Source organism: Corvus kubaryi, unplaced genomic scaffold (genome assembly GCF_017639235.1).
Source record: "Corvus kubaryi isolate FWS band 111438036 unplaced genomic scaffold, C.kubaryi_AGA036_p1.0 37398, whole genome shotgun sequence".
Taxonomy (NCBI): Eukaryota; Metazoa; Chordata; class Aves; order Passeriformes; family Corvidae; genus Corvus; species Corvus kubaryi.
The window spans coordinates 39,879,253-39,894,519 of NW_024581137.1; the positions used below are offsets into that span (position 1 = coordinate 39,879,253).

The following is a 15,267-nucleotide window of genomic DNA, read 5'->3' on the forward strand; positions in this document are numbered from 1 at the left end:
TTGGTCTGTTTTGCTCTCATTTGTTTTTCAGTCATATTCAGCCATTATTTTCTCCTTCCCTCAAACTGGAGATCTGTTCACTGCACAGGGGGCAGTTGTCATCCTCTTCCTTGCCAGTCTCCCCTCTGTCATTTTGCTGTCACTAACCACAGCAAGGCTGGTCACATGCTGTATTGGGCATTTAATTGTCCATTTGTTGGCAGTGGTGTTGTTTGACATTGCTTTGACACATAAGTGATCCCTTGGAATAAGGTGATCTGTAAACTCAGGGTGGTGCTTTTAGGCATTTTGTCTATGAAAATGTCCCTGAAACTTCCTTTCTCTCTTCAAATCAAATTGCTTTTTATTTTATTGTGAAAAGTGCTTCAGTGCCCTTAGAGGTCAATAGTCAGCACTTCATTCTCCTGTTCCATGTCTGCCTCTGCAGGAGGCGTATTCCTGGCTGAACTGTGCCCACACCCTGCCCTGTGAGCCAACGCTCTATGGCAGGTGGCTGACCCAGGACCAGGCAGCTCTCCATCATGAGCATCTCATACACAGCTCAAAACAGTATGCTGTTGTATAAAAAACAATTCCAAAAGTGGGGTTTAGAAAACACGTCCAAGTTTCTTTCAGTTTAGGAATTGCAACAGGATTATTTTTTCACTTGTTTATTCTGTGCCCAAGATCTGAAAAGAAAATCTCTTTAAAAGTGTTGAATCCTAGAGCTAGAGATGGATGGCTGTGGCCTACTTGGTAGGTGAGGTGTAGGGTTTGAGGCATCAGTTATATATAGAAAGTTCATTTCCACGGAGAAATCTGCTGCATTTTAGGAGGACAAGCCAACACCTGAGGTGATTATTCATTTTCCTTGAGCTGTTCCTTTTATTCTTGAAATTTAAAAAAAATGAAAGTTACTTCAAACAACACAAAAGCGAAGCAACACTCTAGGATTCCTCATTCACACAGTTAACGTAGCTTTTAATCTGAGAAGTTCTTTTTGATGAATCTTCAATTACGCATTGAATTTCCCAGTGTCCCCTAGATTAGACTCAGATAAAACCTCTGCAGCCGCAGGCACATGCTTTGATTCTCTGTGGTTTGTCAGCCTTTAATAAAGAGTAGATTATTCCAAGTCACAAATACAGGGTCTTTACTCTCTCACACTAAATCCTTTAAAACTCTAATGAAAGGGAACCCTTTATAATGGAAAACCAAAGATATATTTGATCAATGATTGCCTATAGTTTGATGTGTCCTTGGGTGACAGCAGTCAATATCTGGTTAGGTAGAACAAAAGGATTCCATAGAAATTCTGCATCTTACCTTTGTCTAGAACTTTTGAAACGAGATATTGTAAATTTAAATTTTTTGTTCTGGTCATACTGCTTTGACCTTTTAATTATACGAGAAAATCTTTTGCAGCTGTGCTGTAATCCATCCGCAATTTTGTGTCATATCTTAATACATTTCAAATTCGCTTGGTTTTGTTTCTTCTGCCTGCTCTCCATCTTTACAGACATAACAGATGCCTATTACATACATGCCTAAACCATTTTAAAACACAGCTGGCATGCCATCACAATTTTTGTTATATCTTGGTTCTCCTTAAAATAACAAGCATTTTATAAGTTCTAAGAGATGTCCAGCACTAAAAATGTACAAATTTTTTTGTTATTAATTTTAGATTCTGTTGTTTTTTCATTTTCTTAAAATTTAACACAACTGACTTAAAAACTTAAAAGCCTAATTTTTCATAAAAACTGTGAGAAATTGGCCATGGCTATCCCATAATGCAGTATTTTATTGTTGAGAACTCTCTGGTGGATGATTTAGATGATTGGCCAGCACATCTAGACATTTTATTTGACCTTTTTAGACACTATTGTGATTATTTGATTGCTATGAGTCACCCACAGTTCTTCAGCTTTAAAACTCAAAAGGAAAATCTATGTCGGTAGGACAGCAGGTATCAAACAAATGCTACACTTGTCATTCATCCAGGTGTATGGAAATTTCTGTTTCAAAAAAAGGAAATCTGTGCAAAAAAAGAAAACCTCCCTGAGGAAGAAAGCTGTTCATTTATTTGTTAACAAGTTCATCCCAGCTTATGTAGTTCTAGGAAATGTCAGTATCATGCTATCTTTACTCTCATCTGGACATTTTCAAAGATGGTCTAGATACAACTAACAGGGATGTACTAACAGGATTAACAATTGTACTACATAGAGCTTAATTTGATTTTGAGATATTAGGAAAGTCAGTAAGAAATTACCAAAATGTAGATGAAGTTTTGGAAAAAAGGGTACTTTTATACACTTTATATATGGTGATAAACTTACCCAAGACTGTTTTTTCCAATATATTTTTTTCTGTCTGGAAAGCTTCCATTAGTCATCTCTCTTCCTAATTTCTCTTAAAAATTGCAGTCTGAGCTGTTCCAAATTATGGAGAAAACTTAGTCCTTTTTTTCTTGTGTATTCTGAACTCCAGCTGCAAGACGTTTAACCCCAGCCTGATAAGAGTCATATAAGTTATTTCTTTCTAATATGTTTACTTGCTAAATGATTCAGAAAATTAGAACTATTTCACCAAAGAAATAAGCCTATCTTTTAGACAAAACAAGTATTTTTTTTACATAAATGAAGTTATTATAACCCCACAGTCCAAAACCAAGTGATTCCACTTGACAAGTCACTATGAATTAGCTGAGTCTTCCCCAATTTTAAAGTAAAACGTAAGAAATTAAAAAATTATAAACATAACCTTTGTGGTAGCTTAAAAATGTTTTAAAGTGGACTTTGTATAAGATAAGATTGACAGGATATGGCTTTGTTTTATTGGCAGAACTTAGCCCTAGCCACAGGAAATGATCTTCCAGAGGCTTCATCTCATCTGGTGTTAGCCAGGAAGCCACAAACTGTTCTTTTAGGCCTTTCTCCTAGCCAGTGGCAAGCAGTAGGCAAGAGGAAGTAATTAATGTCATGCTAAAAGACATGCCCAGACTGGGATATGTTACTCTATAGGGGTGCCAAACTCTACCAGCTACAGAGAAAAACTCTTTTTTACAGAGAAAAACTCTACCAGCTACAGAGAAAAATCTAAATTGCATACTAAGAATGGGCATCTTGTTCATAGGCACCCAAGGTTTCCTTAAATAAATTCTCTTCAGGGTGTCCTAGCTAATGTGTTTTGTTTCCATTCCTGTCCAGAAACCTGCAAGCCAGGATGCAGACCTTTTCTTCCACTCTTTTCTCATGAAAAAGAGAGGATTTAATCATATTAAGTATTTTATATCACATTAAAGAAGCATGATGTTAAAAAACCAGAACAGCTAGGTGTAGACACTTCAACTTATGTCGACGTCTAGCATACTAGTTTAGTTTCTCTTTGGTTTTCTAAGACAGCTATAAAATGATATATGGTATCCTACTCCTACAGTTGCCATGACTTTGCTGACTTTGTTACACATTTACACTTTGTTGACTTTGTACCAGATCAAAGGGTTAATGTGAAAACCCCATGTAGCTCTAAATGCAGATCTTAAGGAGGGCTACATGTAAAAAACTGGATAAACTTTTAAGAAAAGGCTGCTTTACTTAGTGTTTTATCTTATCATCTGCTCCTTTTGCTGTCACAGTGCTATGGCAGTGTGACAGCTGGGGCACACAAAGATCCTGTAATCTTCTGTCTTTTTAACTTCCTATTCTACATGGAGTTAACCCAGTTTTGCAGTTAGTAGCCTCCTCCAATCTTCTCTACACTGCTTTGACATTGGTGTGCATCAGTTACTGTAAAGAATGGGAAAAATGAAGGCCAGGTGAAGGAAGACTAATAATGCTGTACATTTTGCATTGATATTGAAGTACCTGAAGTTGTTCTGTCTCCCAAAGGTGTGGTGGGTACTCTGGTGAGTAACTCTACAAGCATTAGACACAGGATTAGACAGGAACAGCCTGATTTACCTTATTGTCTTGTGTTTGCTTTCAGTAGGATTAAGAGGAGTCAATGGGGTGACACAATTGAAATTCTTATGAACAGCTAACTTTTTACTCATCTGGATTTGAGTCAGCTACCTTTTCAGGCCAAATGGTGGGGTCCTTCATGGTACAATATTGAGCTTCATGATGCCAACTGTTTGATGCTACTAAGTATTGTAATGGCTTAAATGGTCTCAATCAGCTCAAACTAGAATTAGTACAGATGACAACTGTTGTAGCATTAGGTGATATTTTAGAGCAGAAGAATGAAAGCCCTTAGCTAGCATGTTTAGAGTACTGTCATCCTATAAACAGAGGGATTTGATTGTAATGTGCTCTCATCAATTTACTACGCTAAGCAGTTGATCAATCTTGGAGAGACTTACTGAGTTGCCCTGGGTCCTACAGAAAATTGATAGCAAAGCCAGACACTGAATTCTGATTTTGTGTGTTATAGTTCATAATATTCTCACTCAGAGACCACCTTTCATTTCTTACATGCAATTGGAAATCAATTTTTAAAGCATTAGCTGAGCCATAACTTTATAAATCATCATGAAACCAAGTAAAGCAATGGCTTAACCTCAAAATGTTAACAAATGCTAAGGGACTGAACCCACAAATCAAGAAAATCACATACCATTACTGTGAATAAGTTGAGAACTCCAGAGCATGCTGTTCCTAAAGGAGGTAGAGAGAAAATTTTTATGGGGATTCCCTTGAGTCTCTGGAGAATCCTTCCAACTACACATTCCCTTATCCCCTACCACAGGTCATCAATCATCTTTTCAGGAATCTGCATTATGTACAGGGAAAAAGCTTGAGTTTGAGGAACCACATACCTGCCCCATAAAGCAAGGAGTCTCCAGGTAGATTCACATTCCAGATGTAAATGGAGACCCAGAAGAGGGGGAAAATCTGGTGGCTCTGTTGGGCTTACTGTACCTGTAACCCTGTGTGCTCAGCTGTACTAAACATTATATCCTCCCTCTTGGCAGGAGCCTATTAACTCAAACCCACAGTCACGCAAATAGGAGTGATGCAGTTTCCAGGCTAGAAATGACATATGTAATAGGGCTGGTGAGTGAACTTCATCTGTAGCTGCATGTTAATCCCAGATCATGCAGCAAGAGAAGGTTTCTGCACTTTGGCAGATCAAAAAGTATAAAATTCATTCTTCTGGCAAAAAAAGGGGAGAAAAGAACAAAGTTTAGTACTGAGTTGTCATCTTCAGGCTGATTGCTGCTATTTAAATCATCTATATCCCTGGCTTTGTGTGTCGGTCAGGAGGGTCAAATAAGGTATTGTTTTATCCCTTAATGATTCATGGGCATGTAAGTGAGTTTGCATCGGAGGTTCGACTCCAGAGGTGTTTTTCCAGATGGTCTTTTACCATCTAATCAAAATGCAAGAGTAAAAAGGAGCACCATGTTTTTGGAGGGAGAAGCAAAATTTTATTTTCCAAGTCTACACAATGAAATTCTACTTTTTTGTCTGTTATTCCTCTTTTGTTTGACTTTATATAAAGGAAATTTTCTAGCCAGGAAGTACCAGAAGTTTGTCTATTTTTCTTCAGTTTTCCTGTAAAATATTTTGTATCTCTGCTCTCACAGACAGAGATAGTAATCTCTGGAAATTAAACTCTTTTCCATCTCATATCATATAAGGTGTAAATGTGTGTATCACAATTTTGTTTTCTCATATATAAAACTATCACAGTGGAAACTTTTCATAAACCTTAAATTTAGATAATATAAAACAATTTATTTCATTATTTTGCAGACCTCAAGGGTTAATATGCAGTTATGAGAAAAATAATGTTGACAATGTATTCTCGATGTGTTTACAAACAGCAAGTAGCAGTTTGTAAACACTAAAAAGCAGTCTCTGTAGACACCTTTGTTCTGTTAAAGTCAGCATCACACTCCCTGTGTGCCATGGCAAGACAAGATTTTCATTACTTGAGTTTTTTGTTTTCCTACTCCAAAAGAAGCTAGCCCAACAGCAACTGGAGACATACTACAGTTATTTTAAATCAAAGATATTATAGTCTTTATGTGTTTATCATGGAAACAATGAGAACATTTTTATTGTGTTTTCACTTTTATTTTTTAAACAACATTCCAGCAGCAGAACAGTTATTTCATGTTTGGATTCTGTGCCTTTATATTAGGAAAAAAGAAGCTACTTGCTCTTTCCATCCAGTCATTCAGCACCTAATGAGAAGCAGACTGACCTTGGAGATATTAACAGGCTCCTTCTGCTTAAAAGTTTTATGCATTTAAGAGTTTGAGAAGGCATTATAAATATAGAGTAACAATTGCTTCTTGAGCATAAGAAAAGGAAAGTTTGGGGAAAGTTCCATTGAGAATAGTCCTTTTGGGAAAGGGTTGGTCATAAAACAAATAGCCTCCCATGGGTTTAGCCTTGCCTGGAACAACAGATGTGCTGTGATAATCTTAGTAAGATTTCTACACCTGAAAAAGTTTCCAAGACCTTGTTTTTTCATCTATTTCCCTTGCTGGCTTTTTAAAAGAACTGACAGTTGATTTTTGCAGCAAAGAGTATTTTCAATGTTGACAGCACTGTTTATTGTCTCTGTGCAAAGAGAGTGAAATCAATTTCTCATGAGTATTTGAGCCCTGGGGTCAATGGACTGAATTTCAATTATGGAAATTACAAGTTACTTAAACTTGTTGTAATTTAAGGAAAGCATTTCTTTTGTTTCATTATTTTTTGCATTTGGCATTCTGCCCACTGCACTGATGTCCACCGAGAGCTCCACCCTCGATTAGCAGAAATCTGGGCAGGCAGTTGACACCTGTGATGTTTCAAAGAGATGATGTTCTAGTTTGCAAAGCTGGATGCTGAAAGCTGAGAAAATATCAGATCAAAAGGGATTAAATTGATGACTTTTTCAGAGTGGTTAGGACCTTTGCTGAAGTCCAGCATTTTTTAATATGCAGAATATGATGTTATGTCTTCAACTATAACATAGTAACAATACAAATTGCTCATTTAGTGCAAATCAGCCTGAAAATGGGTACAAATGACAAAATAGTTTTTGATGCACAAATGTGACATTGAAGTATAGAGTATGAAACTGTAAAAAAGACAATTATGAGACAAACAAGCTATGAATCCTCTACTCCTTTGAGGGAGCAGTTGCTTCTCAGTAGGGTGACTCACAACTAACTCTTCAGCAGTGGGAATAGTCCAGCCAAGAGGATGTACAATCAAGCAGGCCTTTTCTGATGGCCTTTCAATTCCTTAATTTCCATTTGTATGGCAATTTGAAATATATGTACAAGTACTAAATATTGTTGCAGTGCATGAACAGAAACTAAGACTGGTGTTTCTATTCATCTGTTCTCACTCTGAGTATTAATGGCTATGTCAAGTAAAAATTCTACTGTCTGAAAATAAGAGGAGCCTCATTTTGAGCCACCTTTCTTTCCTGTCTCCTCCATGAATTTTGCATCCTTTTTTATTTAGTGCTCTAACTACTAGGAAGTATTTTAATGACCCTTTGGGGGACAATTTTGAAAATTTGAAAATAGAACTTCCAGATTCTAGGTACTATCTCCTTTCCTCTAATTCAATATAAAGTATGGCCTGGGAATTTTCACTGTATGTAGTGTGCTAAAAAAAAAATTTAAAATTAATAAAATCAAACAGGGCTGACGCTACTGTTCTGTTTCAAAATCTCCTATACATTTGTGTGAACTAAGCTTCAAGAAAGCAAAGGAAATCCCCTTGTGGGATTTAGTCAGGGAGAAACCTGATTCTTGGACCTGTTCATGCATAAACTCAAAATTCATGTCCAAAATCATTACAATTAAAACTGAAGTTCCTGTGTGAACATATACTCATGAACTTTTAAAAAGAAAGATACATTCAGGATTAGGCTGTACCTAAGTGGGGATCATGTTTGCAATTTTTTATTAAAATCATTAATGCTTCCCACACCCTAGTTAACTTCCCAGTTTATTGGGATTTTTTTTTTATCCTCTGATTCTGTTACTCAGGTCCTTAGTCCACAAAGTGTCACTGATGTTGTGGGAAAGAGTAGAGCAGTGCTGTGGGGTTTTGACTGTCCTGAATCAAGACTGAGGAAATACGGACAAAAACAAGGGATATGTACATGAATCCCTTCTTTGCCCCCAAAGATCCATAACTATTCCATGGAGTAATAGTCAGATACATGTCTTGGCTAAGATAATGCATCTTCATTTTCCCTTTCTCCCTATTGTTGCAATTGTGCCATGCAATCTGCTGGGTGACGAGCCATGCAGCCTTCCTCGGTCTGGTGAGAAATGCGCTGCCATACATGGATGCATGAGCTGTAACACTCACTCACATTAACTGTTCCTCTTTTTTGCCCCTCACACAAGGCATTTACCACTACCTGCATCAATATGCCTTTCTTCTATTATTTTCCAATTCTCTATTTTAACATGAGCATGGAGTGTTCTACTCCATTCAGATGAATAGTAAAAGACCATGTACACTTATTGCTATTGTTGTTGTTATTGTTGTTTTTACTATTAATAACAATAATAGTGATTTGTTTGAAGTGATAATCATAACCCAATATCTGTCTTCAGAGAACAAATAAAAGTGAGTCCCTGACCTCAGAGAACATAACACTTTAAGACAACCAAATAGGTCAAAGGGATGGCACAGCAAAAAGGATGATTGCAGATATCAGTGATTTTCATTATAGCCAGCTTGCCAAACAAGCGTGGTAAGAGGAAATTTAAAAGTGGAAATGAAAGAAAATTTCTCCTAAGCAAGACCAGAGACAGGTGTCATATGGAGTAAGGCATGGAAGTGATTAGAAGGATTTCTAGAAAAGCAGAAAGCAGTGGGAATATCAGACTCACAGAGTATGCTGAGTTGGAAGGAACCCACAAAGACCATCAAGTCCAGCTCCTGGCCCTGCACTGAACCATCCCCAAGGGTCACAACATCTTCCCAAGAGCATTGTCCAAATGCCTCTTGAACTCTGTCAGGCCTGGTGCTGTGACCACTGCCCTGGGGTGAAGAACCCTTAGGAGAATAATGGAAGTTTGTGTTCCTCTACTGGTGTTTCTTAAACCTAGGACTTCTGAATGGCTCTTTTGCCTGCTGATGTGGGCAGACCAGTAATTCTTTTATGGAAGAGTATGATGAAGAACAAGCAGTTCTACAGGTATTGGTTGATATATTAAGAAACTTTTCCCCCAAAGCTTACGCTGTTGTTGAAAGACTTTCAGTCACTTATTTGGAAGCACTGCTGACAAGTTGCTTGTGTGACAGAGACAGCCCTCTTTTATCCTGACAGAAGCATAGCGTGAGTGGCCTCCTGGTATCAATTTTAGTAAATGGATGGTCTTCTGTAATACTTTGGTATGATGAGTGTTCCATTCAGACCAAGATCAAAATATTGCAGGATCCATCTGTTGCACTTTTGGCTCTCTGATTCAGTTGCAAAGAGTGGTTCCAAACTCTCCTACAAGCTAATGAATGAAGCTTTCAGAATATATTTAATAGCTAGACCTCACAAGGGATTGTGGCATGTCTCAAATGGAATATTTAAAGAAAAATGCAATGTTAAAAATGTATTCAGTTGGTACTTTTTGTCTGTGAGACAATTGCAATAATTTTATAAAGAAACCAAAGCAAAATTTATTATGAAAGTAATTAAGATCTTCAGACTGTACATTTTACATCCAAAAGAAAGGATGTTAATATTATTTATTGAAATAAAATCAGTGAAACCTTTGAAAGTCTTTTCATTAAGATTATGAGAGTATCCAGTTGTAGAAAAGAGACATCTAACATCTTTTTCCAACATGGGCTGTAGAAAATGAGGTCTATGTAACACAGAAAAAGCAAATGCTCAATTGCCATCTGTGCAATGGAATGGGTAAGGCATAAGTTACTGTGCTAAGTGTGCTCTTTGTGCAGCTTCCACAGATGACAGTGCGGCGGAGAAGAAAAGTGGAACACTTCATGCCGGCTTAATTGTTGGCATTCTGGTCCTGGTCCTCATTGTGGCTGCAGCCATCCTCGTGACTGCCTACATGTACCATCATCCGACATCAGCAGCTAGTCTCTTCTTTATAGAGGTAAGACAAGAGTAACATGTTGTGTCACTAGTCCTGTCTCTTGGCTAGGGTATTTGGGGTCTCCAAAATAGCTCTTTCTTAACTAAGTCAGAAAGTATCTTTGTGTTCATACTGTAATCTTTGAAGAAATGTATTACAGCTGGTGATGGGTCAGTAGCTCTGACCGAGGAAGAGGTGACCGGTCTGGAGAGATGGTCCCAAAAGGAATCGCCTTCCCGAGGCCCGGTGTCTTCCCTCAGCTGCTGCCTAGGAGGGCCCTTGCAGAGGCTGTCAGCTCTTTAGTGATTGTCAGCTCGTGATTTCAGCTCAGCTCTGCAGGGCAGCCTCCAGGCCAGGCCACACCAGAGACGAGAGGCTCGTGTAGCTGTTCCACACGAGGCAGCTTTATTGTCCATACTCCGGCGAAGGGGAGCCAGGGACGAGCAACTCCGTCTCGCAGGGGCAGGGGGCTGGCTTTATAGGGATACAGGGGATGGATCCCAGGGGGTAAGGGCCAATGGGTTACAAAGGATCTGCATAGGGTCTCCTAAAGGATTCTGGGTGTGACCAAAGAAGTGGTTGTCTTTCCAGGGAGTCCTGCTGGCCGATTGTGCAATCTCCTTATCTCGGCAGACATCCCTCCAGGGCAGGGGCTGGGCATACCCTACAGAAATGGACCTTGTTTTGTTCTTAGCATATTGTTTTGTTCTTAGCATGTTTATCACTCAGCTCCTTCAACTACCATTGCCATTACTTTTTTGCTTTTAGACAGGACATATATCTAGGAGATATATGTCAGATACCACACCACTTCTCTCTCCTATCCTTCATTTTCCTCACAACAACATTTTTTGTTACCTTTCCTGTGCACTGTCATTTTATTTCAGGACATACAGTTTTTCTATAATTTTCCTGGGGGGGAAGAAAAAGTATTCTTTCTTAATTCTACAGGAGAGCTGATTTATAGTAAGTTTTTGGCTGGAAACTTGTATTAGCTGTTCCTTACATCATTTAAAGGAATCTTTTAACACTTTGTCTCAAAGTGTGGAAAAATTATTTTCACTTGATTGTTAACATCTATCATTTCTTCTGCTCTTTTTATTAGTGTAGAGAGAAACCTAGTCTTTTAGACCATGATTCATCTGACCTATTTGAGACATCCTCTTAAAGATTAGATAAATTGATGTTTTTCTCCCTCAAATACCGATGGCTACCTTAGGTGCAGATACCTACATTGCAATGCTGACATTTAGTCTGTTCAGCTCCGCTGTAAACGAAAACATGAGAAAGGAAAATTCTCCATAGGCGTTTCAGTCTACAAAAACCCATGAATACCTACACCTCCTTGTGGTTTCTTTTTCAACTCAGCAACATTCCTCTGCCTTGTGATAAGTATACATTTGCTGAACATGAAATAAAGAGGTGGCTGTTCATAAACCCTACTTGTAGTATTCCCTTACTATCAAGAGCACAGATACTTACCACTGGACAACAGTGAAGGTGCAAAACCACTGGAAATGTCACTAGGGACATACCTTAGGGATTGCTTAGGTAAAAGCCTGGACCAGGAAGATGTAGACATTTATTCTTAGTGACAGCAATGAGAATTGAAGTGAGACATGAACATGAATGGAATGATTCATCTTTAACATCGTATTATAATAAATATTCTTCTTAGATGTAATAGTAGTGACAGAAGTCAAAATGAATTGTTTATCAGTATTCCTGCTCTAGTAATGTAACTGTGTTAGCCATCAGGGAACAGAATCCATATAATAGCACATAGTTTTCTCTCATGTTTATGCAGCATCTCAAGCCAGTTCATTATTGATGTAGACAAACAAAATTCCACTGAAGTCCTTGTATGAAAGAGAAGGTTTTGTCCCTTTCTTTTTTTCACAGATTAAATTTACACAGATTGAATTTCTATTCTTTCACTCTAGTAAAAGCAAGTTTCTTACCTGTCATGATGTGATGGAAAAGGCTAAATAAATTGCAACACCACTTTTTAAGAAGAGAAGAATACCAAATTACAATACACTTTTTTTGTTGCTGTTGTTGTTGTTCTAAATGTAGTAAGGGCATGTTAATTTATTTCTTTCATTGATATCATACTCATCATGCAAATAGAGGTGCCTTAATCAGTGTTGTTAAACTCATTCCACCGAATTTAATCTTTAGGTGCCATTAATCAATCTATTATTCTATTATTAATCAAAGCTAAAATGTCTTTTAGCAAGAAATGTAGTCATTTAGAATAAGTAAAAAAACATAAGCTTTCTGTATAAAATGAAGGAGAAATCAGTCAAAATAAAATTTATGCAAAACAGGGTATAACCTACATTCTCTATTGGTTACTAGGATAATTGTGGTACTTGTGAAGAATCAGCATTAGCAAGAATTTTTAAAAGTACTAGTCATCAAGGGGTGGCCTTTCCCTGTCAGTTGTACAAACACTGATGTAGTGGGAAAATCACAAGGGAGGGAATAGGGGTTAAATGTATTTCAGAACACACAAATTTCAAAACTTGAAAACCATTTTTGGTATCATAAACCTAGAACAGAACAAGGTAATCCATTCTGGAAATTAAATTGCTTTTAATAAGTTTAATAATTTAATTTTCAAAGAAAAAAGTCATTTGATCAATTAAAAAATAATAAGTAGAATTTATTATTCTTATATTTATCTGATCAATAGGATTTACACATTTCCAATGCAAAGAAGAAAATATCTTCTCAAACTTGCTTTTTTGAAAATTACGTACAAAAGACTAATCAGGCAAAACTGGTACAAATAGGCCAATGTTACAAGAAATCATTCTTTATTGCATTTGTGCAATTGAAAAATATTTGAGTAAACTGTTACAGATAACATGACAGCCCACATACTACAAGAGACAAGCTGCATTATTTATGGAAAATGAATGAAATATGGATCTGATGTTACCATTCCAGGGAAAGAGCTCAAGAGGCTTGCCATGGGCTTGGTCATGAAATGAGGACAAGCACATAAATATTTCAGAAAATAATACTGTTTTCTATGAGTCTCTTGATTAATAAGCACATTGCACAATTAAAACAAGATGTGACAGATGGACAGGCAGATCCCTCCTGCAGTTGTCTAAAAAATTACAAGTACACTATAGTCTGCCATCAAGTCTTCAAGTCAAATCAAGATCTGCATCAGTTTATCTATCATTAGTACTTAATATAACTCTAAGGCTGGCCAAAAGAAGGAACAGGAACCTGGTGCATTTGTGTTTATTTTTAAAGAAGTTACTTTATGGAGGAATCATATAGACATTAAACGTAACATTCATTCAAAACTCTAATATAATTAATAGAGAAACTTCCTTTTGCATCTAAGATAATGTCATGATTTGGTAGGTGAAATGTCATTTTCAATCAGATTTTGTTGGGTTTTTTAGGCTAAGGGCTATGTAAGGAATTTTTAATTGATTAGTTTTACAATCATGACTGGTTTCTGAATAAAGAACAGTATATTAAACTGACCCTGTATCTGAGGCTTTAAGTCTCTTTCTACCTTGTGTTCTCTGCAGATATCACCTAATATTCACTTACCTCCTCACTCAGGTTCTCACACAGCTCATCTTGAATCCAACTCATGTCATGTAGTGAGCTCTCCCAGATAAGAATAAATACACCCACACTTTGTCTGTGCTGTTTACCCTTGCATTGATAAAGGCAATCTCTTGTGGCACCTCTGAACACCATTAAATGATATCCTGAGTGCACTAGTTGGTTTAAATAAGCAATAAACACAAGCTAAGGAAAATACCATTTATTACAAAAACTCTTGTCTTAGAACATAGTAACATTATTCCATTACTTTTTTACCCTTTAAGTCTGAAGAAAATGCTTCCCTAGGGGGTTTTGTTCATACCTATTGAGCAGAACATGCATGTGCAGCTCCACCTGGAACAAAGAGTTTGAGAAGTCTTAAATGCCAGTGCTATTTAATTTGCCTATGGTAGTGTTCAATTTTAATACCATCCGAACAGTTCAACATATTTTAAAAAAAGTTCCACTTTTTGTTAAGTGTGTAGAAGATTCAAATCAAATACACTGTTTTCCTGTTACTTCCAGCCTCCACACTGTTCAACGTGTGTTTCATTGTTTAGGTTGGACACCTCTGTGGTGGCCCAAAGTCAGAATAAATTATCAGCTGTTAAACTCAAGGGAGCTTCAGTCAAAGTTCCAATGAATGCAGGCTCTTCCTAAGAGCTAAGAGTAAATATTGACTAAAGATTAGCTTGCAGAGTGACAGAAGAGATGTTGCATGCCTTGGTTTTCTATTTGCTTATCGTTAACCTTGCAGTATTTCCTCTCCATTGAATTTCATTTAGTTGCCAATGGTTTCCTCTCTTTAATCACCTTGAGGAATCCTGTATGTCTTGAGTATATTTTGAGCTGATTTGGGCTGATTTTTGTAAAGTAGGATACCTGTCAAATAATGCTCTTCATGACTTTCTCAACAAAGTTTATGTCAGAAATCTAGCTATAACATATATAACTACACACTAGCTATAGCACAATTGAAAAGTGATTGATTTATTTGCTAACCTATGTAATATACTTGCATTCAGGATGCGAGGTTTGATGGCCAAGAAGCAAATTACAATGTCCTGAATGTCGTGGATTGCATACCTGTGATACTCCCCATAGCACATGTGATCTAAATGTCTGGTGCTCAATGTAAAGAGGAGTAAAGAAATTCCCAGCTGAGTCAGATGGATTTGCTCAGATTTCAATGAGTTGTGGGAGAAATTGCAGCTTTAGTTTTATATTTTAATTCTTCCTTTCTTTTCCCTCATGTTCTTTCTTTTTCCTATATTTTTAACCTCTAATTATTTACATATGTGTTTGTACTTGGGCACTGAGAGCAATTAATGTCAAGGGAATATTTAGCAAATTGAAAAACAAGGTATAAGTCCAACTACTTTTTATTCAGTTGTCTTTTGCATGTTTGCATCCAGTTATCTGTGGACAGAAGGGTTGCACATGACACAAGAAGTTTTCACTTGTGTTTTTCTTACCTTCCTTCCTTATATTGTGATCCAAAGTCCTTTTAAGGACTTAAATTTACCTCAGCTGTCATCATAGTGCTCTGCCATTGGAGATCAAAGGCAATATGATCTGGCCACAGCTGAGAGGTGAAACCTGGTGGGATGAGTCCTGTGCCTGGAGTGCCTTGT

The 15,267-nt window shown here is 37.2% G+C and overlaps 1 protein-coding gene across 2 annotated transcripts in view; it reads left to right on the top strand.

Moving 5' to 3' along the window:
* The window catches only part of PLXDC2 (plexin domain containing 2), a 261,691-nt gene that overhangs the window by 234,799 nt on the left and 11,625 nt on the right, over nt 1–15,267 (top strand). For both annotated transcript variants that reach the window (XM_042043342.1, XM_042043341.1), the window contains one exon: nt 9,912–10,072. In XM_042043342.1, coding sequence (XP_041899276.1) covers nt 9,912–10,072 — 161 coding nt within the window. The remainder of the gene's footprint in view (nt 1–9,911; nt 10,073–15,267) is intronic.